Source organism: Moschus berezovskii, chromosome 17 (genome assembly GCF_049115385.1).
Source record: "Moschus berezovskii isolate FMDL1 chromosome 17, NW_MosBer_1.0, whole genome shotgun sequence".
Classification (NCBI taxonomy): Eukaryota; Metazoa; Chordata; class Mammalia; order Artiodactyla; family Moschidae; genus Moschus; species Moschus berezovskii.
The window spans coordinates 80,785,237-80,811,002 of NC_142476.1; the positions used below are offsets into that span (position 1 = coordinate 80,785,237).

At 41.3% G+C, this 25,766-nt stretch overlaps 2 protein-coding genes across 3 annotated transcripts in view; one reads left to right on the forward strand and one right to left on the reverse strand.

The window, feature by feature from the left end:
- UCHL5 (ubiquitin C-terminal hydrolase L5) overlaps positions 1-1,051 on the reverse strand; it is a 47,167-nt gene extending 46,116 nt beyond the window's left edge. Inside the window, exon 1 of one of the 2 annotated variants that reach the window (XM_055419923.2) lies at positions 838-1,051. In XM_055419923.2, the coding sequence (XP_055275898.1) occupies positions 838-913 (76 nt within the window). In that variant the 5' untranslated portion in view covers positions 914-1,051. The remainder of the gene's footprint in view (positions 1-837) is intronic. The other variant, XM_055419924.2, reaches the window with a different exon arrangement.
- Positions 1,052-1,188: 137 nt separating this feature from the next.
- RO60 (Ro60, Y RNA binding protein) overlaps positions 1,189-25,766 on the forward strand; it is a 34,003-nt gene continuing 9,425 nt past the window's right edge. Inside the window, exons 1-7 of the mRNA XM_055419922.2 lie at positions 1,189-1,446; positions 14,967-15,565; positions 18,441-18,661; positions 19,258-19,404; positions 19,664-19,801; positions 24,572-24,688; positions 25,472-25,585. Of these exons, the coding sequence (XP_055275897.1) occupies positions 14,986-15,565; positions 18,441-18,661; positions 19,258-19,404; positions 19,664-19,801; positions 24,572-24,688; positions 25,472-25,585 (1,317 nt within the window). The 5' untranslated portion in view covers positions 1,189-1,446; positions 14,967-14,985. The remainder of the gene's footprint in view (positions 1,447-14,966; positions 15,566-18,440; positions 18,662-19,257; positions 19,405-19,663; positions 19,802-24,571; positions 24,689-25,471; positions 25,586-25,766) is intronic.

Genomic DNA, 25,766 nt, shown 5'->3' on the forward strand with positions numbered 1-25,766 from the left:
ACATCTGAAGCCACTGAGCATGGACGCACGACAAACAGTATACATATCAATGTTGAATTTCTACCTTCAGTACAAGTTTTAATAACATGGTAGCTAAAATGAATAATACTTGAAAAAAATGTAACATAAAAATAAACTTATTGCCAAAGTAGAGAACAGGGAACAAGAAAGGCAGAAAAGGCCACCAAGTCGAATACGTTGGTTACTTGGGGTCAGAGAGCAATTAGGAGGCAAGCATGTGGCCTCTAGAATGCTCGCTGGAGAAAGCACACTTTCCCGGAAGCCACAAGAAGCGAGCAGTACGAACGGGGTGGCCCGCGCGTCCCGTGTAGCCAGCCCGCGCGGACGGCCGCAGGGCCGATCACACACACTCGACGGGTCTGCTTCGAATGACTCGGATGTCAGGTTCCCGGGCAGCTTGGGGCCCTGGACGCCCCACCCGCGACAAGGCACACCTGACTTTTTCTGCAGGACCGATGCCCTGAGACGCGCACCTGGATACACCTGCCCAGGATGGGGGCGCCCCGGGGTGGAAAGAGGAGGCTTCCACAGCGGAAAGTGGCGGCCGGGGCGGAGGGCTCGGGCCAGCGAACCTAGTCCTGGAGCGTCGAATCCCGGGGTGTTCCTGTCCCCAAGGTGTGGCTCTCAGATCGCCACGGAAACGCGACTTGCCGGGGCTGAAGCCCTGCCTTTCCTCCGCCTCTCCCCGACTCCAGGGTTCGGGAGTCGCCTCCCTGCAGACGCCAGGCTGCCGGAGCCGCAGAGAAGCGCTCGTGCCCAGCTCCGGCCTCCTCCCGTAACCCCCCACCGGCCCAGGACGGCCCCTTTGGCTCTCACCAAATCCTTTAATGAGCTCGGTGAAGACCCCGGGGTCGCTCTCCATGAGGCACCACTCCCCGGCATTGCCCGTCATGGCCCCGGCCGCGCGCCGCCCCGCTCCACCTCCGGCTCCGGGCGCCCCCGGCCCTAGCTCCTGCCACCGCCGGCCACTGAGCTCGGCAAACCCGCCGCGGGCTCGTCCACCTCACGTCACCCCGCCTACTTCCCGACAGTCTCCGCGGCGCCGTCACCTGGAGCGCGACAGAACGCGGGCGGACGCTCTAGCCACCCGGGAGGCGGCGAGACTCTCCCTCGGCCGCGCAGGACCAGGCGCGGATTCGGAAGGGGTGGGGGGCGGGCGGTCTGGGCAAAAGCCGAGAAAGGGCGGGGCCTGGGGCCCCCGAGGAGGGAACATCCGGGCCCCTCGCCGCTCTGGGGCAGGGGCGGGGCGCGGCCGGGGGGCGGGGCTCGCGCCCGGGAGCCGAATCCCGAGGCCCCGGCGGCGGCCCCCGAGCAGTCGTCGCCCGTCAGGCCGCAGTGCGTCGTCGTCTTACGGCGGCGGCGCGGTGCCGCGCAGCGCTTCTCCCGGTAGCGCGGCGGCTTCGGAGGCTCGGCCGCCGGGCACAGGTGAGGGAACCGCGGGCGGCCGGGTGGCCGCGGCCCTTTGTGCGGTCTGAGCGGCGCGGGGGGCGGAGGGGGACGCGCAGGGTCCGGCCGGTCCTCAGTGGCCCTCGCCCCTCACCTCCGCGGCCGGAGCCGACCGCCTCCCGCCCCGCCTCGGGGCTCTGCCCGTCTCGGGGGTGGGGGCAGCGGAACCGGCCGCTCCTTGAGCCTCCTCGCTGGGCCGGACCCTTCCGGAAGACCGGACCCCTCCCGCCGCTTCTTGCGGAGCTTCCCGCCGGCCGATGTCCCGAGGACCCGCTTTCCTCCTCCTCCTCCTCCTCTTTCCTCCTCCCGCCGCTGCTGCGCCGAGAGGCGTTGCCCGGCCTGCAGGCTTTGAGGAGAAGGATCTTTGTGGGAAGACCCCGGACGAGTTTGTGCTGGAGGGAATGACGAGGGAGAGGAGAAGAATCCGTCCTGTCGTCCATCGGGGTCGTGATAGACAAACGCTGTGCGGTGCCTCCAAGGCACAGGAGGTTGAAAAATGTAGTGTGTTAAATCTGAAAACATGTATAATGGTCCTAAGACTAAAGGATGCGTTGGACCATAAATGGCTGTCTTCACTAAATCACTAAACAGCCCTCCTTCACCAAGCCCTTGCAGAATACTGATGTTAAGATTAAGTCTTTAAGAGTGGTAGTACTTATGCATCACTCTGAATCTTTTGAGTTCCAGGAGGGGCCCTTGACTTTCGTCGGGGGGGCGGTAAAGCTTTACTTGGTAGAACTCTGATTCTTTGCTTCTCAACTTGGTGGACCTGGAATAAGGGAACCTTGTCCTACAGGGCTGTGTGAAGCCGCAAAAGAAACGTGATAAATTTTATTGAGAAACAGCGGGACAGCTTTAATATTAAGACAGACATGGTTGTATTATGGAGTAGAAGCCCACGTTTGCGCCAGGTGTTAGATTAAAAAATTTCTTGGAAACTTTCTTGGGAGTTTATACCTGAGAGACTCTGTCCTCAAGCTGGTGGGGGGAGGGGGGCGGAGTGCTGCTGCTGCTAAGTCGCTTCAGTCGTGTCCGACTCTGTGCGACCCCATAGACGGCAGGCAGCCCACCTGGCTCCCCCGTCCCTGGGATTCTCCAGGCAAGAACACTGGAGTGGGTTGCCATTTCCTTCTCCAATGCATGAAAGTGAAAAGTGAAAGTGAAGTCGCTCAGTTGTGTCCGATTCTTAGCGACCCCATGGACTGCAGCCCACCAGGCTCCTCCGCCCATGGGATTTTCCAGGCAAGAGTACTGGAATGGGTTGCCATTGCCTTCTCCCACCAGCTTGAGGACAGAGTTCTGCTAAGTATACTTAAATGGGAAAGTTTGTGAGGCGAGGAGTCTAGGCATATTTCCTTATGAACCAGACCTAGAATGAGCGTCATCAGACCCCAGAGCTGTTTGCCTTAATTTGTGGTGTTTTTTAATCTGCAGTATTGCTGTGAACTTGAAATAGAACTTAGAACTTAAGTGCTAAGTAAATACAGTAGAACTAACATTTGATACTCCACTCAGCATGGTGCCTGTTGTAGAGAGACCAAACTGAAAATTAGCCCTTGGCAGAACCTATAAGTAATCAGGAAGGGGATGGGGGTCAGATTTCCTTAGTTATATTGTTAACATTTAATCCTAAGAGTTCACATAAAAATCCAGTTTTCTGGGTCTTTGGGCAAAATGAGAGGATCTGGAATAACAAGGCCCTTACCACAATGTTAACCAGTTGGCTGAAAGAGTGTGCCTTCAGGATATCATGCTATTATGTCTCCTACTGTTTTTCACTGCTTTTTATTGCATCACATTTGACTTGATCCACTCATGTCCATTACCAGTCTGAGTGATACAGTTATCTGAACCTGTGGCCCCAGGTTTTGTAGTAGTCCCTCTTTTTTCAAACTATCTTGCTCTCGCATAGGTGTAAGTCAGTTTTGACTTCATTTAAAAAGGAGTAAGCTATAAACTTGTTTGACCTCGGGATGAAAGGGAGTAACAAATGATCAAGAGACTTTGGAAAGATACTTAGATGTGTACTTTAAAGAAAAACGTAGGAATCCTTAGAAATCATGTGTTATTAGCATTGTTAAAAGGTAGAGTAGTTGTTCTTGTCTGACTCTTTGCAACCCCATGGACTGCAGCACACCAGGCTTCCCTGTCCTTCACCGTCTCTTAGAGTTTGCTCAAACTCATGTCCATTGAGTCAGTGATGTCAACCATCTCTTCCTCTGTCGTCCCTTTCTCCTGCCTTCAATCTTTCCCAGCATCAGGGTCTTTTCCAGTGAGTCAGCTCTTCGCATCAAGTGGCCAAAGTGTTGGAGCTTCAGCTTCAATAGTTGTTCTAGTTCCAGTGAATGAGAAGCATAAATAAATACTATTACATACTGTGTATTACTGGCATTCACTGATTTTGCATTTAAAATTAGGAAAAAGAGAACCACAGCCAATTTCAAAGTGTGGCTGTGCTTTTAGTAATATTGTGATTTGTTTGATTGCTTCCCCAAATTTTAATTTATAGACGTTTAATAAAACTTTAGCTGTATTAAGTTTCTTTGGAGGGGTGTGCTTTAAGAATACTGGGTATGTCAGTTGGCTGAAAGAAGAATTATAACTATCTTTGTTAATCTGGATTTACGACACTTGGATGTTCAGGAGTGGATTAACTGATGACCAGGCTCTGACCTAACTCACTCCCCAGCTACCTTCTAAACCACTGACACTGGAGCTTAAGCTTTGAGAAGGGGGAGTCCTATATGTGTGTGTGTGTGTGTGTGTGTGTGTATATATATATATAACATACACATATGTGCTTATATATCAGTTCAGTCGCTCAGTCGTGTCCAACTCTTTTGCAGCCCCATGGACTGCAGCTCTCCAGGCTTCCCTGTCCATCACCAACTCCCGTAGCTTGCTCAAACTCATGTCCATCAAGTCGGTGATGCCATCCAACCATCTCATTATACGCACACACATGCACACATATATTTTTACATGTATATATATTTTACATGTATATACACACACACATACGGGCTTCCCAGGTGGTTCAGTGGTAAAGAATCTGCCTGCCAATGCAGGAGACATGGGCTCAATCCCTGGGTGAGGAAGATCCCCTGGAGAAGGAAATGGCAACCCATTCCAGTATTCTTGCCTGGGAAACCCCATGGACTGAGGAACCTAGAATGCTACAGTCCATGGGATCACAAAAGAGTTGGTCGTGACTTAGCAATTAAACAACAACAAAACACACACACACACATATATATGTCTATGTGTATCTCAAACTGCTTTCTAAAAACAAGTATAAAAAAATAGGGTTAAATATCATTTGAATGCTTATCTTTTTAAATAACTTCTCAAATATATTTTTCCATTTAAAAAAAATTTTTAAGTAACATTTTTGAGATAGACTTCACACATCCCATTCAAGGAGTTTTAGTATATTCGTAGAGTTGTCACACACAGCAGAGTTGTGTAATCGTTACCACTATCTAATTTCAGAACATTTTCATCATCCCCAAAAAGAAACCCCTTACACTTCAGAGAAGAATATAGCAATTCCACAAAAGGTTAAATATAGAGATATCATATGATCCAACATTCTACATTCCACCAGCAGGGTATGAAGGTTCTAATTTCTCCAGATCCTCACCAATGCTGCTTATTATTGTCCTTTTGATTATAGCCATTCTAGTACATGTGAAATGGTATCTCATTGCAGTTTTTATTTGCTGATAACCAGTGATATTCAGCATTTTTTGTGTGTGTTGGCCATTTGTATATCTTCTTTGAAGAAACACCTATATAGACTCTCAGCCTGTTTTTTAATTGGAGCATTTATCATTTTGTTATGTAGTTATGAGTGCTCTATATATTATAGACACAAATTCCTTATCATATGTATGATTTGCAAATGTTTTCTCCCTTTCTCTGGGATGTCTCTGCTTTCTTTGTGGTATCTTTTGAAACACAGTTTTAAATTTTGATGAAAGCCTGTTTTTTTTTTCCTTTTGTCACTTATGCCTTTGGTGTCCGTGTTTTGAGATCAATTCTCTGATGTCACCTCAGTGTCTTACAGTTCATTTCACCTCAGTTCCATTCCAGAGTGCAGTTCATCAGATCTCCCAAGTTAAAGGGCAGGACCCCTAACAGATAGCCCTTCCTTCAGACAGCAGCTTCTGGGAGGGCCCCAGTCTCCCCACACCTATGCCTGCCCAGGTGGACGTCCCAAAACCCTCTCCGGGTCAGTAGTTCACCTGGATGACTCAAGTCCCTAAAAGCACCAGCCTTACAATTACAGTTTTATTTAAAAGGACCCACAGTTCAGGAGCAGCCAAATGGAGGACACGCCCAGGCCAGTCTGGAGGCAGCAGCAGGATCCCTTCTGTTTTTGCATTCCTGGCACGGCACCCCACCAGTACTGACTTGGAGTCTGTGCTGAAGTTGGGGATCCGAAGTTTGTGTATGGGGGTCTTATGATTAAGCAGGATTGATGAATTCATTGACCACATGCTTGAGCCCAGTGTGCTTCCGTCCTCCCCTCCTGGGAGGATGATCTGGTCCAGAGTTCCAGCCTTCTAATCAGATGATTGGTCTTTATGGTGATCCCATCTGGAAGCAATCCAAAGGCCCAGAATGAGCCATCTCATTAGCATAACAAAGACACCTATCAATCAGGATATTGCAAGGTTTTTTTTTTTGTTAACATTGTTTTGAATAAAAGATTCTTTAAATTCTATGCTGCTTTACAATTTTTAAGTTTCACACACATGATTTCGTATAATCTCATAAAAACTTTCTTTATAAATCCTCTACACCTGTATCGTGCCTCTCCCCTTCTCTCTCCCCACTGGTAACCACTAGTTTATCCTCCATATCTGTGAACCTGTTTATTGTTTCTTCAGTCACTAGTTTGTTGTATTTTTTAGAGTCCACGTAAGTGATACCATACAATATTTGTCTTTGTCTTACTTCCCGTAGCATAATGCCCTCCAAGTCCACCCATGTTGCTGAAAATGGCAAAATTTCATTCCTTTTTATGGTTTATGACTGAGTTGTATTCCATTGTATATAGATATACCACGTTATTCATTCATTTGTTGATGGACACTTAGGTTGCTTCCATACCTTTGCAATTGTAAATAACACTGCTGTCAAAATTGGATGCATGTATATTTTTAAGGTGGTTTTTTTTTTTAATATAAGTCCCAAGTGGTTTTTGAAGCCTTTAGAGAATCATGGACAAAAACCAGATAGTCTAATACTTTTAAAGGTTACAGTCCATTTATAGTTGTTACAAAATATTGGCTATATTCCCTGTGTTGTACAATACATCATTGTAGCCTGTCTTATACCCAGAAGTCTGTGTCTGTGCTGAGTTGCTTCAGTCTTGTCCGACTCTCTGAGGCTCTCTGGACTGTAGCCCTCCAGGCTCCTCTGTCCATGGGATTCTCCAAGGATTGAACCCATATCTCATATCTTCTGCATTGGTGGTTCAGTTCAGTTCAGTTGCTCAGTCGTGTCCGACTCTCCGCGACCCCATGAATCACAGCACACCAGGCCTCCCTGTCCATCACCAACTCCCGGAGCTCACTCAAACTCATGTCCACAGAGTCGGTGATGCCATCCAGCCATGTCATTCTCTGTCATCCCCTTCTCCTCCCGCCCCCAACCTTTCCCAGCATCAGAGTCTTTTCCAGTGAGTCAACTCAGCGCATGAGGTGGCCAAAGTATTGCAGTTTCAGCTTTAGCATCAGCCTTTCCAATGAACACCCAGGATTGATCTCCTTTAGAGTGGACTGGTTGGATCTCCTTGCAGTATAAGGGACTCTCAAGAGTCTTCTCCAACACCACAGTTCAAAAGCGTCGATTCTTCGGTGATCAGCTTTCTTCACAGTCCAACTCTCACATCCATACATGACCACGGGAAAAACCATTGCCTTGACTAGACGGACCTTGGTGTGCAAAGTAATGTCTCTGCTTTTTAATGTACTATCAAGGTTGGTCATAACTTTCCTTCCAAGGAGCAAGCGTCTTTTAATTTCATGGCTGCAATCAGCATCTGCAGTGATTTTGGAGCCCAAAAAAATAAAGTCTGACACTGTTTCCACTGTTTTTCCATCTATTTCCCATGAAGTGATGGGACCCGATGCCATGATCTTTGTTTTCCGAATGTTGAGCTTCAAGCCAACCTTTTCACTCTCCTCTTTCACTTTCATCAAGAGGCTTTTGAGTTCCTCTTCACTTTCTGCCATAAGGGTAGTGTCATCTGCATATCTGAGGTTATTGATATTTCTCCCAGCAATCTTGATTCCAGCTTGTGCTTCTTCCAGCCCAGCGTTCCTCATGATGTACTCTGCATATAAGTTAAATAAGCAAGGTGACAATATACAACCCTGACGTACTCCTTTTCCTATTTGGAACCAGTCTGTTGTTCCATGTACAGTTCTGACTGTTGCTTCCTGACCTGCATACAGGTTTCTCAAGAGGCAGGTCAGGTGGTCTGGGATTCCCATCTCTTTCAGAATGTTCCACAGTTTATTGTGATCCACACAGTCAAAGGCTTTGGCATAGTCAATGAAGCAGAAATAGATGTTTTTCTGAAACTCTCTTGCTTTCTCCATGATCCAGCAGATGTTGGCAATTTGATCTCTGGTGCCTCTGCCTTTTCTAAAACCTGCTTGAACATCTGGGAGTTCACGGTTCACATATTGCTGAAGCCTGGCTTGGAGAATTTTGAGCATGAATTTACTAGCGTGTGAGATGAGTGCAATTGTGCGGTAGTTTGAGCATTCTTTGGCATTGCCTTTCTTTGGGATTGGAATGAAGACTGACCTCTTCCAGTCCTGTGGCCACTGCTGAGTTTTCCAAATCTGCTGGCATATTGAGTGCAGCACTTTCACAGCATTGGTGGTAGTCTGGTTCTTTATCACTAACGCCACCTGGGAAGCCCCTCCCCCCAGTAGTCTGTACCTCCCACAAAAACCATATTCTTTATTATACCACTATGTTTTATCATCTAGTCCATTTTAAAGTTAATTTCTGTTGCAGATTCAGTGACAGAGTAGCTTGGAATATGCTGCCATTCTGTTTTTTATATTAAACTAAAAATTCTGACTCTGGTATATCTACACAAGCAAGTAGACAGGTGCCATAGCTGTTAATGATGTTATCCACTGTTTTATGTTGGATCCTGGAAAGTACTTTCACAGAAGCATATGAAAAAGGTGAACAGTTTCTCTTGCAGAAATATTGAAAGGATATGTGGTCAAAGTTGTCATTAATATAAGACGCAAGGGAAGATTCCATTGGTACAGCTATGAATAAGTAATTTCATTTCTTATCATAGGAATTGTAAGAATCACTTTTTCAGGAATCTTCCCTAGAATTAAAGTTCATTTTGCTTCTTGCTGTATGAAAGATACTTGACTACCTAATATTAAACATATTAGAAGAATTTACAGAGAAATACTATCCTCAGATGACTTTTTTACTCTGAACTCATTACTTTGTAACTTTTTCATGTTTTATTTTTCTTAACTGTATTTCTGTTACCTGCATATAGTACGTTTATTATTTTTTTCTGATTACAGAATTTATGTTAAAGAATTATGTTTTTGATTGCATGCATTGAGACTTATTTTTAAAGTACATGTTACAGGAAAGAAAAGCAAATCATGCATGATACTTAGATAAATGGTCTAAGAAAAATCAACTTTAACATAACTTTAAATTACTTAGAAAAATCAACTTTAACATTACTGGTGTTTTCCTGTGCTTAGTTGCTCAGTCATGTCCAACTCTATGTGACCCCATGGACTGTAGCCCACCAGGCTCTTCTGCCCATAGGGATTCTCCAGGCAAGAATACTAGAGTGGTGTACCATACCCTCCGCTAGGGGACATTCCCAACCCAGGAATCAAACTGGGTTCTCCTGCATTGCAGGCAGAGTCTTTACCGGCTGAACTACCAGGGAAGCCCTGCTTAGTTATTCTTATTTTTAGTAATTATTTAAAAATTATATTCTAGAGGAGTGATCCACAAGTAAGACCTGGTCCCCACTCTCAAGGGAACCGTTACGTTAGCTGGACGTATCACAAAGAATATAATACAAGGGAAAACTTGAAGAGGAGGGGGTTTTGAGGTTTATATTGGGACCTTGAACTCACCACCGGGGCCGTGGTGCAGGAAAGCTGGGGTGGTAGTATAATCTGATAATTGAATGTCATTTCACACTCATCCAACAAACATAACTAGTAAGCAAGGATGACCAGGTTGAAGTAACACCAGAGAGACTATGTTTTTGTAAAATCTAAAGGAGAGGGCAGTAACATCAAATGCAGTATAAAAATCAAAGTAATTTCTACTGGAATTAGCGATTAATGTTATCAGTCTTTGAGAAGGCAGTTAGTCTTTTTGGATTGAAAAGAAAAGGTAAATGCCATGTTGAAAATAGGTTAAGAATACATAGAAAAAGCACCATCCACCACACCAGGAGTTTCAGCCTGTGCTGCTCTCAAGTCACCGTAAATCAGTTCCGGTGACTGATAGACTATGACCACCGCCTCTCCGACACCACCTGAGGCCGAGGCCTGCCCCTGACATTCACTACTTTGTACCAGAGCTGTACTGAAGTACTGACTCTGCTATTTCCACACAATCCAAATCTCTGTCCCCCTCGGTCACATGCAGAACGTGAGGCTTTCTCCCACCTACTCCTTACCTACCTTCTCCCAAGCACTGTGTGTTCCCCGCTCTGAGACCCAGTCTTACTCACCAGACTTCCTTCCCCACTGGGAACTCCGTCATTTCCTTGTTTCTCTTTCTCCCTCAGGGGGCCCTTCCCCATCACCTTCACCCTTAGGGAAGGGGATAGCTCTTTTGCTGTCAACGCCAGTCTCCACGTGGATGCTGTGAGCAGCTTTCAGGGATCTCTGCCTCACTAAACGCCCTTCCTCCACTGCCTTCAACTCTCCAAATTAAACTTCCAACCCCAGCCTCCTGTCCTCTCATCTGAAAAGCTAAAAAGATTTTTCCTCTATTTCCCACCTTCACTTTTCCCTTGCCTTTGTAACTTTCCTTCTATAAAAGAGCATTTAACCATGAAGGCTCTTCCTTGCTGTGTGCCCTCTTCACCACACTTGAATCAAGCTGTTTCTCGCAGCCCCTGACTGTGATTGCCTCTCTCCAGCATTCCTGTTGCCAATTTCAGCCTTATTTACTTGATTACCAAGTGTTTGACATACCAGCCATTCACTCCGTGAAATTCTCTGATACTACTTTCTCTTGATTTCAAGTCTGTGGGCCTGTCCTATTTCTCCTTTAAAGAACCCTTTTCTCCTTAACTTTTAATTGTTGATATTCACCAGGATTCTACCTTTACCCTTCCCTACAGTATATAAACACGCTCAAGCTTTTATCGTCTTCAAAAATAATTTTCTTTTGCTTCATTATTTTACTGCCTTACCTGTCAACATTTCTTTGCAGTATTCTTACTTCCTTTTCTAAACTTTAAAGACAGAGAACAAGATTACAGATACCCCTTCCTGGAATGCATTCCCCAAACTTTATATATCAGTTTTTTAGCCTTCCTGGATTATTGAGACAGCATTAGTTTATCCTCCTCTGCGTATTCACTTTTCTATTAAAGCACTTGATTACAAGTGCTTTATCAATTGTATATAAAGTTGTGCATAATTGTATGTAAATTTAAATTGAGGTATAAATAAATTTCTACCACATCATACAGACTGTGATTCCCCTGAGGGCAGGAAAAGTTGTGAAAATCTTATTTTTAATGGAGCAGAAATCTCCTTCATGCCTTACACATAGTATGCAGTAAATGCTGGTTGCGGATTTTTTTTGGCTGTGCCATTGTGTTGGCCATAGGGAGAAGCCAGTGCACTGTAGCGGTGCAGGCAGGAGGCCTGAGAGTAAACACTTGCACAGAGAACAGCCATGGAAAGCAGTGGGTGATTGTGGCTACTCTGTCAGGAGGAGAAAAAGTGATATTGCTGCTAGACAGTCAGTTCTAGTAGCTTTACAGATAACGGAAGAGGAAAATGTGGGTAGTTACAGATGATACAAACTGTAAATGAGCACTGCTGATACAGGAAGTTAATTAGAATGCTCTCAGCTACAGGTAACAGAAAACCTATAAACGTTTTAACAGTAAAGATACACTTATGATATATTAGGCTTCCCCGGTGGCTCAGAGAGTCAAGAATCTGCCTGCAATGCAGGAGACCTGGGTTCGATTCCTGGGTTGGGAAGAAAACCTGGAGAAGGAAATAGCAACCCACTCCAGTATTCTTGCCTGGAAAATGCCATGAATAGAGGAGCCTGGTGGGCTACAGGCCATGGGGTTGCAAAGAGTCAGACACGACTGAGCAGCTAACACTAACACACTATGATATATTAGTACATTTCTAAGTTCCAGGTAACTTGATAGTATCAGTGGCCTAGACTCCTTTTTTTTTTTTTTTTTTAATCTTTTCTGGCTCTGCCATCCTTATTTGTATGTCATCTTAAACTGGCTACCCCCATGACTCAAGATAGCTGACACCACTTCAGGCATCATGTGCTGCAAATGAGTATCTCAAGGCAGGAAGAACATGCCTTTTTTATTTTCCTTTTTTTATTAGTTTATTTTAATTGGATTTACTTGTATTTACAATATTGTGGGTTTGCCATACAGTGACATGAATCAGTCACAGAAGTACATGTGTCCCACTTCCCTCCCCATTCCATCCCTCTGGGTTGTCCCAGTGCACCGGCTTTGAGTGCCCTGTTTCATCCATCGAACTTGGACTGATGATCTATTTCACATATGGTAATATATATGTTTCAATGCTATTCTCTCAAATCATCCCACCATTGGCTTCTCCCACAGAATCCAAAAGTCTTTTTTTTATATCTGTGTCTCTTTTGCTGTCTTGCACATAGGACCATCATTGCCATCTTTCTAAATTCCACATATATGCATTAATATAGCATGTTGGTGTTTTTCTTCCTGACTTACTTTATTCTGTATAATTGGCTCCAGTTTCATCCACCTCATTAGAACTGACTCAAATGTGTTCTTTTTAATAGCTGAGTAATATTCCATTCTGTATATATACCACAATTTTCTTATCCATTCGTCTACTGATAGACATCTAGGTTGTTTCCATGTCTTAGCTATTGTAAACAGTGCTGTGATGAACATTGGGGTACACCTGTCTTTCAGTTCTGGTTTCCTCAGTGTATATGCCCAGCAGTGGGATTGCTGCATTGTATGGCAGTTCTCTTTCCAGTTTTTAAAGGAATCTCCACACTGTTCTCCATAGTGGCTGTACTAGTTTACATTCCCACCAACAGTGTAAAAGGGTTCCCTTCTCTCCACACCCTCTCCAGCATTTATTGCATGTAGACTTTTGGATAACAGCCATTCTGACTGGTGTGAAATGGTATCTCATTGTGGTTTTGATTTGCATTTCTCTGATTATGAGGGATGTTGAGCATTTTTTCATGTGTTTGTTAGCCATCTGTATGTCTTCTTTGGAGAAATGTCTGTTTAGTTCTTTGGCCCATTTTTTGATTGGGTTGTTTATTTTCCTGGTTTTGAGCTGCATGAGCTGCTTGTATATTTTAGAGATTAATCCTTTATCAGTTGCTTCATTTGCTATTATTTTCTCCCATTCTAAAGGCTGTCTTATAGTTTCCATTGTTGTGCAAAAGCTTTTAAGTTTAATTAGGTCCCATTTGTTTATTTTTGCTTTTATTTCCATTACTCTGCGAGGTGGGTCATAGAGGACCTTGCTGTGATTTATGTCAGAGAGTGTTTTGTCTATGTTTTCCTCTAGGAGGTTTATAGTTTCTGGTCTTACATTTAGATCTTTAATCCATTTTGAGTTTATTTTTGTGTTTGGTGTTAGAACGTTTTCTAGTTTCATTCTTTTACAGGTGGTTGACCAGTTTTCCCAGCACTACTTGTTAAAGAGATTGTCTTTTCTCCATTGTATATTCTTGCCTCCTTTGTTGAAGATAAGGTGTCCATAGGTGTGTTGATTCATCTCTGGGCTTTCTATTCTGTTCCATTGATCTATATTTCTGTCTTTGTGCCAGTACCATACTGTCTTGATGACTGTAGCTTTGTAGTATAGTCTGAAGTCAGGCATGTTGATTCCTCCAGTTCTATTCTTCTTTCTCAAGATTGCTTTGGCTGTTTGAGGTTTTTTGAAATTATTTGTTCTAGTTCTCTGAAAAATACCATTGGTAGCTTGATAAGGATCACATTGACTCTATAGATTGCTTTGGACAGTATACTCATTTTCACTGTATTGATTCTTCCGATCCATGAACATGGTATATTTCTCCATCTATTTGTGTCATCTTTGATTTCTTTCATCAGTGTTTTATAGTTTTCTATAGATAGGTCTTTTGTTTCTTTTAGAGAACATGCCTTTTTAAGAGTCCAGGCCCCTTTTTAAGAGGGAAAGAGACCTCTGAAGTATAACCAGCAGATTTATCGTGTCTCACTGGCAGGAGCTGTGATACTTGCCCAATTCCTGTACCAATCACATGGCAAGAGGAGTGAGAATGTCACATGGGGACTTGTAACTGGTACCAAAACTCAGGCCTCAGCCAGACATTCTGAATTGTGAAAGAAACTTGGGGGCGATGGGGCGAGTGGGACCCATCATTTTATGTTTAAACTAGCACTTCGAGTAATTCTGATGCCCATAGACTGTGAGAACCACTGGCTTAGAGCAATCAAGATTCATCCCCTGCTGCTGGGAAATGTCCCCTGAAGGATATTACTACCAGAAAGAGGATAATAGTTAGCAAAGGGGAGGGAGGAACAGATGTTGGGTACACAAGCAGAGCTTGTCTGCAGTCACTGTGCCAGAGACCATTACTGCCCCGCCCCCGCCCCTGTTCCTCTCCCGTCTGCTCCTCTGGACTCCACGCCGAGCTGCCTGCTCAGACTCTGGAGCAGCAAACTATATCAAAAATGCAACTTCTTGACTGTCACTTCTGATCGTCATATCATAACTTACTTAAACAATATTTTTAAATTAAAATATTTCATGGCAGATTTCAATAAGCCTAGGTTAATAAACAGTTTTCCTTTTTATAATCATTTCTATCTAGCTATAATAATATTTTGGTTTTTTTTTTTTCTGGGGAAAAATAGTGATACTGGGGCTTCCTTCATAGCTAAGTTGGTAAACCCATTTCGATTCCTGGGTCTGAAAGATAACCTGGAGAAGGGATAGACTACCCACTCCAGTATTTCAGCCTGGAGAAATCCATGGACTGTATAGTCCATGGGGTCGCAAAAAGTCAGACACAACTGAGCAACTTTCACTTTCACTTTGGGCATTTATATTTTTCAAAAAATTCCAAGAGAATTCTGATAATGCATCTGGATTTTTAAAGGTGATTACAAGTGTTTCTGTTATATGATAGTTTCAATGATACAGAATTCTATTATTTTCTTGTAATAACATTTTGCTTTTTGATAGGCTTCCTAAAGACAGAAAAATGGAGGAATCTGTGAACCAAATGCAGCCACTGAATGAGAAGCAGATAGCTAATTCCGAAGGCGGGTATGTGTGGCAAGTCACTGACATGAATCGGCTACACCGGTTCTTATGTTTTGGTTCTGAAGGTGGGACTTACTATATCAAAGAACAGAAGCTGGGCCTTGAGAATGCCGAAGCTTTAATCAGATTGATTGAAGATGGCAGAGGATGTGAAGTGATACAGGAAATAAAGTCCTTTAGTCAAGAAGGCAGAACCGCAAAGCAGGAACCCACGCTCTTTGCACTCGCCATTTGCTCCCAGTGTTCCGACATAAGCACCAAACAAGCCGCCTTCAAAGCTGTTCCTGAAGTTTGTCGCATCCCTACACACCTCTTTACTTTTATCCAGTTTAAGAAAGATCTGAAGGAAAGCATGAAGTGTGGCATGTGGGGTCGTGCCCTCCGGAAGGCTGTAGCAGACTGGTACAATGAAAAGGGTGGCATGGCCCTCGCCCTGGCAGTTACAAAATACAAACAAAGAAATGGCTGGTCTCACAAAGATCTGTTAAGATTGTCACATCTTAAACCTTCCAATGAAGGTAAGCATGAGATCTTCATGGTGACAGGTGAGGTACAGATAACCAGTAAATGGCAAATTTTTATTTGCCATAAGACAATTGTGTAATATTTTCTAGAAATAGTCTTTCAGTCTCAAGTCATTGATTGACTAACTTTTTTTTTTTTCCAAGTCATTTTATTCAGAATTTTGTGTTTGTTTCCTGAATCAATAAATACTATACAAAACAATGTAAAAATGGCTACCATTTTCTCTCCCCTGCTCCCCCCGTACTTGGGGACAATCCCCTGGGCTACCTAGCTCAGGGGTTCGTCCTCAAGATTTGGCCCAGCAGATGAGGTGGAGCAAAATTGTAGCCCCTACTGAATGTGTTTTCAGAGGAATTCAGCTGGGGTGGGAGAGCCTCTGGGGTTTGGAGGTTGACTAGGTTAGGGAAATGGATTAGTGTTTTGAGGAGAAGACGGCGCCTACCCCAAAGAAAAGGGTGTCTAAAATGTTCACGTTTCCTTCTTTTGCCTCAAAAAGTGACATTTATTCAAAGAGTCAAAGAAAAAAAAGGAAAAAAATGACAAGATGTCCATCCCTTGGCTCCCTTCCCTCCCCCGTCCTGCTGCTCCTCAGACCCCTCCACGGTTTCATCCCTGGCTGGTGCTAGGTAGCACAACAGCCCCCCTCAGATGAGGTCAGCAACATTGAGGGGCATTTCCTCAATGGAGGTGTTGTAGAATGTCTCGATGTCTCAAAGAGTTCTGTTGTCTTCTTCTGTCACTACACATGTGTATTAAACACCTACACATTAATGATTAAGAATCAATGACAGATTTGCAGGTTGATATTCTAAATCTTGGGGCTTCCTAGGTGGCTCAGTGGTAAAGAATCCACCAACCAGTGCAGGAGATGCAGGTTCGATCCCTGGGTCAGGAAGATGCCCTGGAGTAGGAAATGGCAACCCACTCCAGTATTCTTGCCTGGACAATCCCATGGACAGAGGAGCCTGGTGGGCTACAGTCCAGAGAGTCGGACACAACTGAGTAACTAAGCACTTCCTTGGACATACATTCCATGGAACCTAAAGGCTACCTGAAATAGTGCTGAACTTAACAAATCAGGATGTGAACTGTCTTCAAGCAGTCATCCAGGGGTCATGGTAACTTGTGGCAGTTTTTCTGTGTCTATGAGAAGAGACTTTTGAGAAGTTATTTGGGTCTACAATGACTCTTTAGTCCTTCTTAGAAAGGAAATAAGAAAAACTTTTGCACAGGATTAATTTTAAATGTGAACACTCACAAAATGAACATGTCCAAAGTTGACATTTTTTTTCTTACAGCAGAGGTGAAACTTGAAATGACAGCCCCTCAGATGAGTTCAGATTTCGGTTCTACTTATTACTGTGTGTCCATATACCAAGTAACTGAACCTGTCTGAGTTTCTGTATCTTCATCTATTAAAAAAAGGTAGAAAGGGAATAGCCCTTGAAATTATTGTGACTAACAGTGACAGTGTGTATCAGAATACTTAAACACACAGTTTCTGACACAAGTAAAGGGCAGTGTTGGTTGCTTCTCCTTCCTACACATCTTGTGTGGTGATGTCTTCATACATGGAATCTCCTCTGCAGTTCCTGTTTTACCACTTTTTCCTAAAACTACAAATGAACTTTTTCAAATGAAATTTAAGCAATAAATTACTGTAAATATTTATATACACAGACACATGTATATTTTGATTTTTTACTAGAAATTACATCCTTGTTATATTTATTTATTTGGGTACCGTGTAGCTTGTGGGATCTTGGTTCCCCCATGAGGAATTGAATCCATACCCCCTGCAGTGAAAGCACATAGCCCCAACGACTGGACTGTCAGGGAATTCCAGATTTCACATTAAGATGTGTAAGACAGCAGAGTCACAATACTTTAGAAGTTCCTGCATGTTAGTATTTAGTCACATTATTTAGAGTTCAGAAATAGCACATAGGCTCAGTCTGCCTTAGAGGTGTATTTTAGTTGGCCTGAACTATATTTTAGGGGGAAAAAATGAATTATTTGCCAGTATTACATAAAAATCCATATTGTACCTTATATTGAAAATACATTCCTTTAGCAGCACCAAGCGAAATTTTTTTTTTCCCAAATCTTTCACTCAAGTATCTGTCAGGCATATTCTCTTTAATTCACCACAGTCATGACCACTATTATATCAATGACCTCTTTCTTTTATTTATTTTACCTACCTTCCCCCCATAGACCTTGAAATTTGATAATTATGTCCCCCCCACTGTTTTACAGAAGTGGAAACTAAGGCCTCAGATGATCACACATGCATGTAGGCTAGAACCCAGATTTCCTCACTCCCCCAACCCAAAGCTTTTTCAACTATTGAAAGGAATTATAGAAGAAATGGACACATTATTTAGGCCTGTAATACTTTCTCAGCTATTAAAAATTACAGCCTACTTACCTACCTATCCACTTCACTTATCTCTGTAATTTACAAATGCATGTTTATTTAGCAGGTAAAGGGACAAGTGTATATGAGATTAACTGAGGTAGATCTATACTTTTGTGAATTGAGATTGTGGACCTGAGATAGTCACTGTGTACTGAAGGTTCTAATGCTGCTGCTTCCAAAAAAAAAAAAAAAGCTAATAAAATGACTTTGGAGTCATTAGACTTCAAAACCCATTAGGTTAGAGTTTTACCTCCAGAGTCTCATGGGATAGGCAAAAATTAGTTGACTCCATTTCCTTAAGTGTGTTTGTCATATTATGGGAAGTAGCATCCTAGTTTAACATCTATGTATCTAGATGTGCCATTCACATAAGGTGTTCTCAGTAACATGTCCAGTTTTTTACCTGCTAATCCTACATGCCTTTTAAATTCTTTATTTTGTTGAAGGACTCGCTATTGTCACCAAATATATTACAAAGGGCTGGAAAGAGGTGCATGAAATGTATAAAGAAAAAGCGCTTTCTGTGGAGGCTGAAAAATTATTAAAATATCTCGAGGCTGTAGAGAAAGTGAAGCGCACAAAAGATGAACTGGAAGTCATTCATCTGATAGAAGAGCACAGACTGGTTAGGGAACATCTCCTAACAAATCACTTAAAGTCTAAAGAGGTAAGAAAGTTACAATACATTCCAGCATATGAGTAAACATGAGGAACTTAGGCTGTGTAGTAAAAGGATAAATTTTGCTAATGCTTTTAAAATATATTAATACTTAATTTTTTTTTTTGCCATACTGCATGGTTTGTAGAATCTTAGTTCCTTGACCAGGGGACCATGAATTGAACCAGGCCCCCGGCAGTGAAAGCGCCAAGTGCTAACCCCTGGACCACCAGGGAATTCCCTAAAAACTTCAAATATATCTTAAAATTAACATTTATTTAAAATACCTGGGCACAATGCCCAGATGTAGTTGGCAATTTTTAAGTATTAGTTCCACTCCAGAAAATGTATTGGTTAGTTTACCTCGCTAACTAAATAAGTAAAATTCTTATATACAGTTCCCTCACAAAATACAATGTACTTAACTTTAAAGAGCAGGTTACTTTGTTCCATGAGTCTTTGACCAACCCACACAAATTTTTATTTAGAAAGTGGTCTGAACCACCAAAAGAAAGACTTAAAGACTGTTATTAACTGATATGTCTATGTTACACGTATTCATTTCCGCTTAATTCCTTTTATTTCTACCTGTTTTAATGCAATAGGTATGGAAGGCTTTGTTACAAGAAATGCCTCTCACAGCATTACTAAGGAATCTGGGAAAAATGACAGCTAATTCAGTGCTTGAACCAGGAAACTCTGAAGTGTCTTTAGTATGTGAAAAGCTGTGTAATGAAAAACTGTTAAAAAAGGTAAGTGTTACCTTTGTTAACTACTACTAATTGAAAAACTTGGCTGTTAAATTTTGGAAATGGAGTCAGCGAATTTTTTAGGTGTTTTGAGGCTTTTATTGTACCACATTGCATTGACTCTGAAATCTAAGTTTAATATGTCCTCATTTTTCTCTTTATGAAATAGATTTATTAGCTACAATAATAAAAAATCTAGGAGACATGATTACTGTTTTTCACTTGAATTTGACATTTGCTTTCTGTCTCTGTCATGTTCTAGGCTCGTATACATCCATTTCATGTTTTAGTTGCATTAGAAACTTATAAGACAGGTCATGGGCTCAGAGGAAAACTGAAGTGGCGCCCCGATGAAGATATTCTGCAAGCTTTGGATGCCGCTTTTTATAAAACGTTTAAGGTAATGGTTTGATTTTTGTTTGAAAACAAAAAACCCAGTTAGCATTTAGAAACACATTTTAAAGATGATATTAGTTGTTTAACCATTTTTGATTAGGTATTCATTTGTTCATGTGAAAATATATAATTATGATTATATTCATAAGCTTATGAATAAAGTATTTCTCTCTGCCTTTGGACAAGAACCAGACATCAACCATTAAATTTTGATGTTTTAAATTACTAAATTTAAAAATTTGCATTCCTGTGGAGTCCTGGGACTTGATCTTCTCTCCTGTTTTCCCCGTTAATCAGTAGTAGATCTCCTCTGTCTTGATAGGGAATAATATTTTTTACAAAAGGAAATTCTGTATTAGAGCCATAAGTTAAAAGTTTTTGGTTTTAAAAAAGTCTTGCTCTTCAGCAAAGTATTAGCAACCAAATTCAGCAGCATATTAAAGAAATTATACAAGTGAGAGTAACCGTCAACATACAAGGATCATATAAGAAAAATCAGTGGAATATAACATCATGTTAAAAGATAACACATGATATCTCAATTGATGTAGAAAAAGCATCTGACAAAATCCTATACCCTTTCTGACTTAAAAAAAAAAAAAAAGCCTCTCAGTAAAGCATCACTACGAACAAAGCTAGTGGAGGTGATGGAATTCCAGTTGAGCTATTTCAAATCTTGAAAGATGATGCTGTGAAAGTGCTGCACTCAATGTGCCAGCAAATTTGGAAAACTCAGCAGTGGCCACAGGACTGGAAAAGGTCAGTTTTCATTCCAATCTCGAAGAAAGGCAATGCCAAAGAATGCTCAAACTACCACACAGTTGCACTCATCTCACACGCTAGTAAATTCAGCTCAAAATTCTCCAAGCCAGGCTTCAGCAATATGTGAACCATGAACTCCCAGATGTTCAAGCAGGTTTTAGAAAAGGCAGAGGCACCAGAGATCAAATTGCCAACATCTGCTGGATCATGGAGAAAGCAAGAGAGTTCCAGAAAAACATCTCTTTCTGCTTCATTGACTATGCCAAAGCCTTTGACTGTGTGGATCACAATCAACTGTGGAACATTCTGAAAGAGATGGGAATCCCAGACCACCTGACCTGCCTCTTGAGAAACCTGTATGCAGGTCAGGAAGCAACAGTTAGAACTGTACATGGAACAACAGACTGGTTCCAAATAGGAAAAGGAGTACGTCGAGGCTGTATATTGTCACCTTGCTTATTTAACTTCTATGCAGAGTACATCATGAGGAACGCTGTGTGGAAGAAGCACAAGCTAGAATCAAGATTGCCGGGAGAAATATCAATAACCTCAGATATGCAGATGACACTACCCTTATGGCAGAAAGTGAAGAGGAACTCAAAAGCCTCTTGATGAAAGTGAAAGAGGAGAGTGAAAAGGTTGGCTTGAAGCTCAACATTCAGAAAACGAAGATCATGGCATCTGGTCCCATCACTTCATGGGAAATAGATGGAAAAACAGTGGAAACAGTGTCAGACTTTATTTTTTTGGGCTCCAAAATCACTGCAGATGCTGATTGCAGCCATGAAATTAAAAGACGCTTACTCCTTGGAAGGAAAGTTATGACCAACCTTGATAGTATATTAAAAAGCAGAGAGATTACTTTGCCAACCAAGGTCCGTCTAGTCAAGGCAATGGTTTTTCCTGTGGTCATGTATGGATGTGAGAGTTGGACTGTGAAGCAAGCTGATCGCCGAAGAATTGATGCTTTTGAACTGTGGTGTTGGAGAAGACTCTTGAGAGTCCCTTGGACTGCAAGGAGATCCAACCAGTCCATTCTCAAGGAGATCAATCCTGGGTGTTCATTGGAAGGACTGATGCTAAAGCTGAAACTGCAATACTTTGGCCACCTCATGCGACGAGTTGTCCCTGGAAAAGACTGATGCTAAGAAAGGTTGGGGGCGGGAGGAGATGGGGACAACAGAGAATGAGATGGCTGGATGGCATCACCGACTCTGTGGACATGAGTTTGAGTGAACTCAGGGAGTTGGTGATGGACAGGGAGGCCTGGCATGCTGTGATTCATGGGGTGGCGGAGAGTCGGACACGACTGAGCGACTGAACTGAACTGAAACCAGGAATAGAAGTGAACTTCGTTAGTGTGATAAAGGTCATGTGTAAAAAACCCACAGCTATCATCATACTTGGGGGTAAAGATTGAAATCTTTTCCCTTAAGATCAGAAGCAAGACCAGGATGTCCACTTTTCCCACTTTGATTTACATTTACTGGAAGTTCTAGCAGTTACAAAAGGAAAAGAAATATTAAAATGAATTCAGGTTGTTTTCATTTTAAAATTTTTTATTTAAAAAAATTGTTTTGTCCACTCCTGCAGCATGCAGGATCTTAGTTCCTAAACCAGGGATTGAACCCATGCCCCCTGCACTAGAAGTGCAGTCTTAACCACTGAACCACCAAGAAAATCTCAGTCCAGGTTGGAAAGGGAGAAAAACAATCATGTTCTCAGATGATTTGATCTTACATGGAGAAAACCATAAAGAATTGTCAAAATAGGATTTCCCTGGAGTCTAGTAGTTAAGACTCCACCCTTCCACTGCAGGGGGCACAGGTTCTATCCCTAGTTGGAGAACTAAGATCCCACATGCCACATGGCATGACCAAAAATAATTTTTTTTTTAATTCCACAAAATAATATTAGATCTAGGAAATGGATTCAGCAGAGTTGCAGGATATAAATTCAGCAAGAAAAAATCATTAGTATTTCTATATACTAGCAATGAACAATCCAAAAACAAAATGAAGAAAACATTCCACTTACAACAGCATCAAAAATAATGAGAAACTTTGGAGTAAATTTAACTATGGGGTGTAAGACTGACTTACTGAAAACTGCAAAACACTACTAAAAGAAATTTAAGAATAAATAAATACATGAGAAGACATCCTGTGTTCCTAGTTTGGAAGACTTCATAACGTTAAGATGCCAGTGTACCCAAAGCAATCTACAGATTCAGTGTGATCCCTGTGGCATGTTTAGCAGAAATAGAAATCCCCATCCTAAAATTTATATGGACTCTCAAAGGACCCCAAATCGAGAAACCTACGTTGAAAAAACAAACAAAGTTGGAAGACCCACACTTCCAAATTTAGGATTTCAAAAGTTACTACAAAGCTACAGTAATCAAAACAGTGTAGTACTGGCATAAACACAACATGTACACCAACAGAATAGAGCAGAGAGCCTAGAATTAAACTCACACATGTATGGTCAATTGATTTTTGACTGGAGTGTCAAGACAATGGAATGGAGAGAAGATATAGTCTTTAACAAATGGTGCTGGGGAGACTGGATATCCACATGCAGAAGAGTGAAGCTGGACCTTGACACCACATACAAAAATTAACTCAAAGTGACCTGTAGATAAGACTTAAAACTACACAGCTGTTAGAAGAAGACATATTATAAAAGCTCATGACCCAGGGTTTGGCAGTAGATTCTTAGATGTGCTATCAAAAGCACAGACGACAAAAGAAAAAGAAAAGTAGATAAATTTTGACTTCATTAAATCTCAAATCTTTTGTGCATCAAAGGACACTGTCAGGAGAGTGAAAAGAAACCTGCAGAGAAGGAGAAAATATTTGTAGATCATCTATTTTATAGGGGTTATAATCCAGAATATATATATATTTATATACGTATATGTGTGAACATATATATGTATATAAAACTCCTACAACTCAACAGTAAAAATATAAACAACCCAATTCAAGACACGGGCAAAGTACTTGAACAGACATTTCTCCAAGGAAGGTAAACAAATGGCCAGTTAAGCACATGCAAAGATGCTCAACATTAGTCATCAGACAAATGCAAATCAAAACCACAGTGAGATGCCACTTCACACCTGGTTGGATGGCTCTGGCCATCCAAAAATACCACCTCCTATGTATATACCCAAAAGAACTGAAAACCGGAATTCATACAAGTACTTATACCCAGATGTTGATAGAAGCATTATTCACAGCAGCCAAAAGATGGGACCGACCTTGAGTATTCATCAGGAGATGAATGGACAAATGAAATATGATATATGCATATAATGGAGTATTCAGCCTTACAAAGTAGTAGAACTTGAAAGATGCTACAGCAGAGATGAACCTTGAAAACATTATGCTAGGTGAAAAAAAGCCAGACAGGAAAGGATAAGTATCCTATGGTTCCATTCATAAGGTTTCCAGAATATACAAATTCATGGATGTAGAAAATAAAACAGAAATTTCCTAGGGCTAGAGGTGGACAAGAATGTGGAGGTATTGTCAGTGGGTACAGAGTTTCTGTTGGGATGATGAAAAAGTTCTAGAAATAGTAATGGTGGTTATATACATACATACATACGTATATATATATAAAACACATTGTGAATGTATTTAATGCTACTTATTATACACTTAAAAATGATTAGAAAGTAAATTTTATGTTGTTTATATTTTACTAGAAAAAAAATGCCTTGCTAGAAATTCCCAGTTTACTTCATGAGGAAAAGTTAAAAAAAAAAAGGAAGGCTGTAACTTCTTTACTAGTTACTAAAGTTACTAAATAGGCCATCTTATTTTCATTGTTTTACCTCTAGTTAAAGCTAAGCATTTCTAAATATTTGTCAATTGGTAAATCAAAAATCAAGCCTTTTATCTTAGTCTTTTGAGTGAAAATTAAGTAAATATGATATGTAAGAGATTTAATTTATTTACAGTTTCTATGATTGCTTTTAATGATTGTTTTGTTTTCTCTTTAGACAGTCGAGCCAACTGGAAAGCGTTTCTTACTGGCAATTGATGTCAGTGGTTCTATGAACCAAAAAGTTTTGGGTAGTGTACTCAACGCAAGCACAGTAGCTGCAGCAATGTGCATGGTGAGAACTCCTAAGGCAATTTAGGATTTTGCCATACTGGAAATATTTACCTGGTGTAAAACTATAAAGTTGGATATGATCAAAAATTATATTATCACTTGTTTTAAGCAAAGCTTTAAGTATTGTATAAATACTTGAATATACTTCTATATTCCAGTATTTGCTGGGAAATCCCATGGACAGAGGAGCCTGGCGCGCTACAGTCCATGGGGTTGCAAAGAGTCAGATACAATTTAGCGACTGAACAACAACAAAAACATACTTACATATACTCTAATACTTAGGTATACATGATAGTGTAGGTATATTGAAAAAGCATGTCTACAGAAAAATCAGAGTAGAACTCTTTAATTTTACAATAACAGATTAAATATTACTGGTATTTTTAAAGAAATAGATAATGCTTAGAGAAATTATTAACGAATATAGATGTTAAAAGATCAAGGACTAATAGTAACAGACAGGAGACTTTGGTTCTAGCCTGACACAGTAGCGAGTAATCATCAGCGAGCCTCTTAGCTTCTCTTCTGTGGCTTTATTGCCTATTTAATAAAGTAAGAGGAATAATATATACTCTATTTGCTTCAAAGGATTGTTGTTAAAACCAGTTTCTTTGTAAGAGTTTGTGAAAGTGCTTTGAAAGCTATACTACTGTTACTGTATAGTTTTCAAATGCAGTAAGTTCGGAAATAAATCATCATATTTTCTTTTAAAGATGAACTTTAAGACACTGTATTTGTTTTCCCTGAATGTACTGAAAATTCCTACTATTGAATTTTTCAGGTTGTCACACGAACAGAGAAAGATTCTTCTATAGTTGCTTTTTCAGATGAAATGGTACCATGTCTAGTGACTACAGATATGACCTTACAACAAGTTTTACTGGCTATGAGTCAGGTAAGAAACTATTTCGTGTAGTTTACTTAGCATGTATTTTATTTTGTATTGATGTCATGCCTGATATTAATCAATATATGAGAACAAATTGTGTTATATCTCAATTTTTTTTTACGAGCACAAAATCAAAAATATATTTACAAGCTTTCTGAAAGCATATACGTTGGCGCTAAAAAAGATG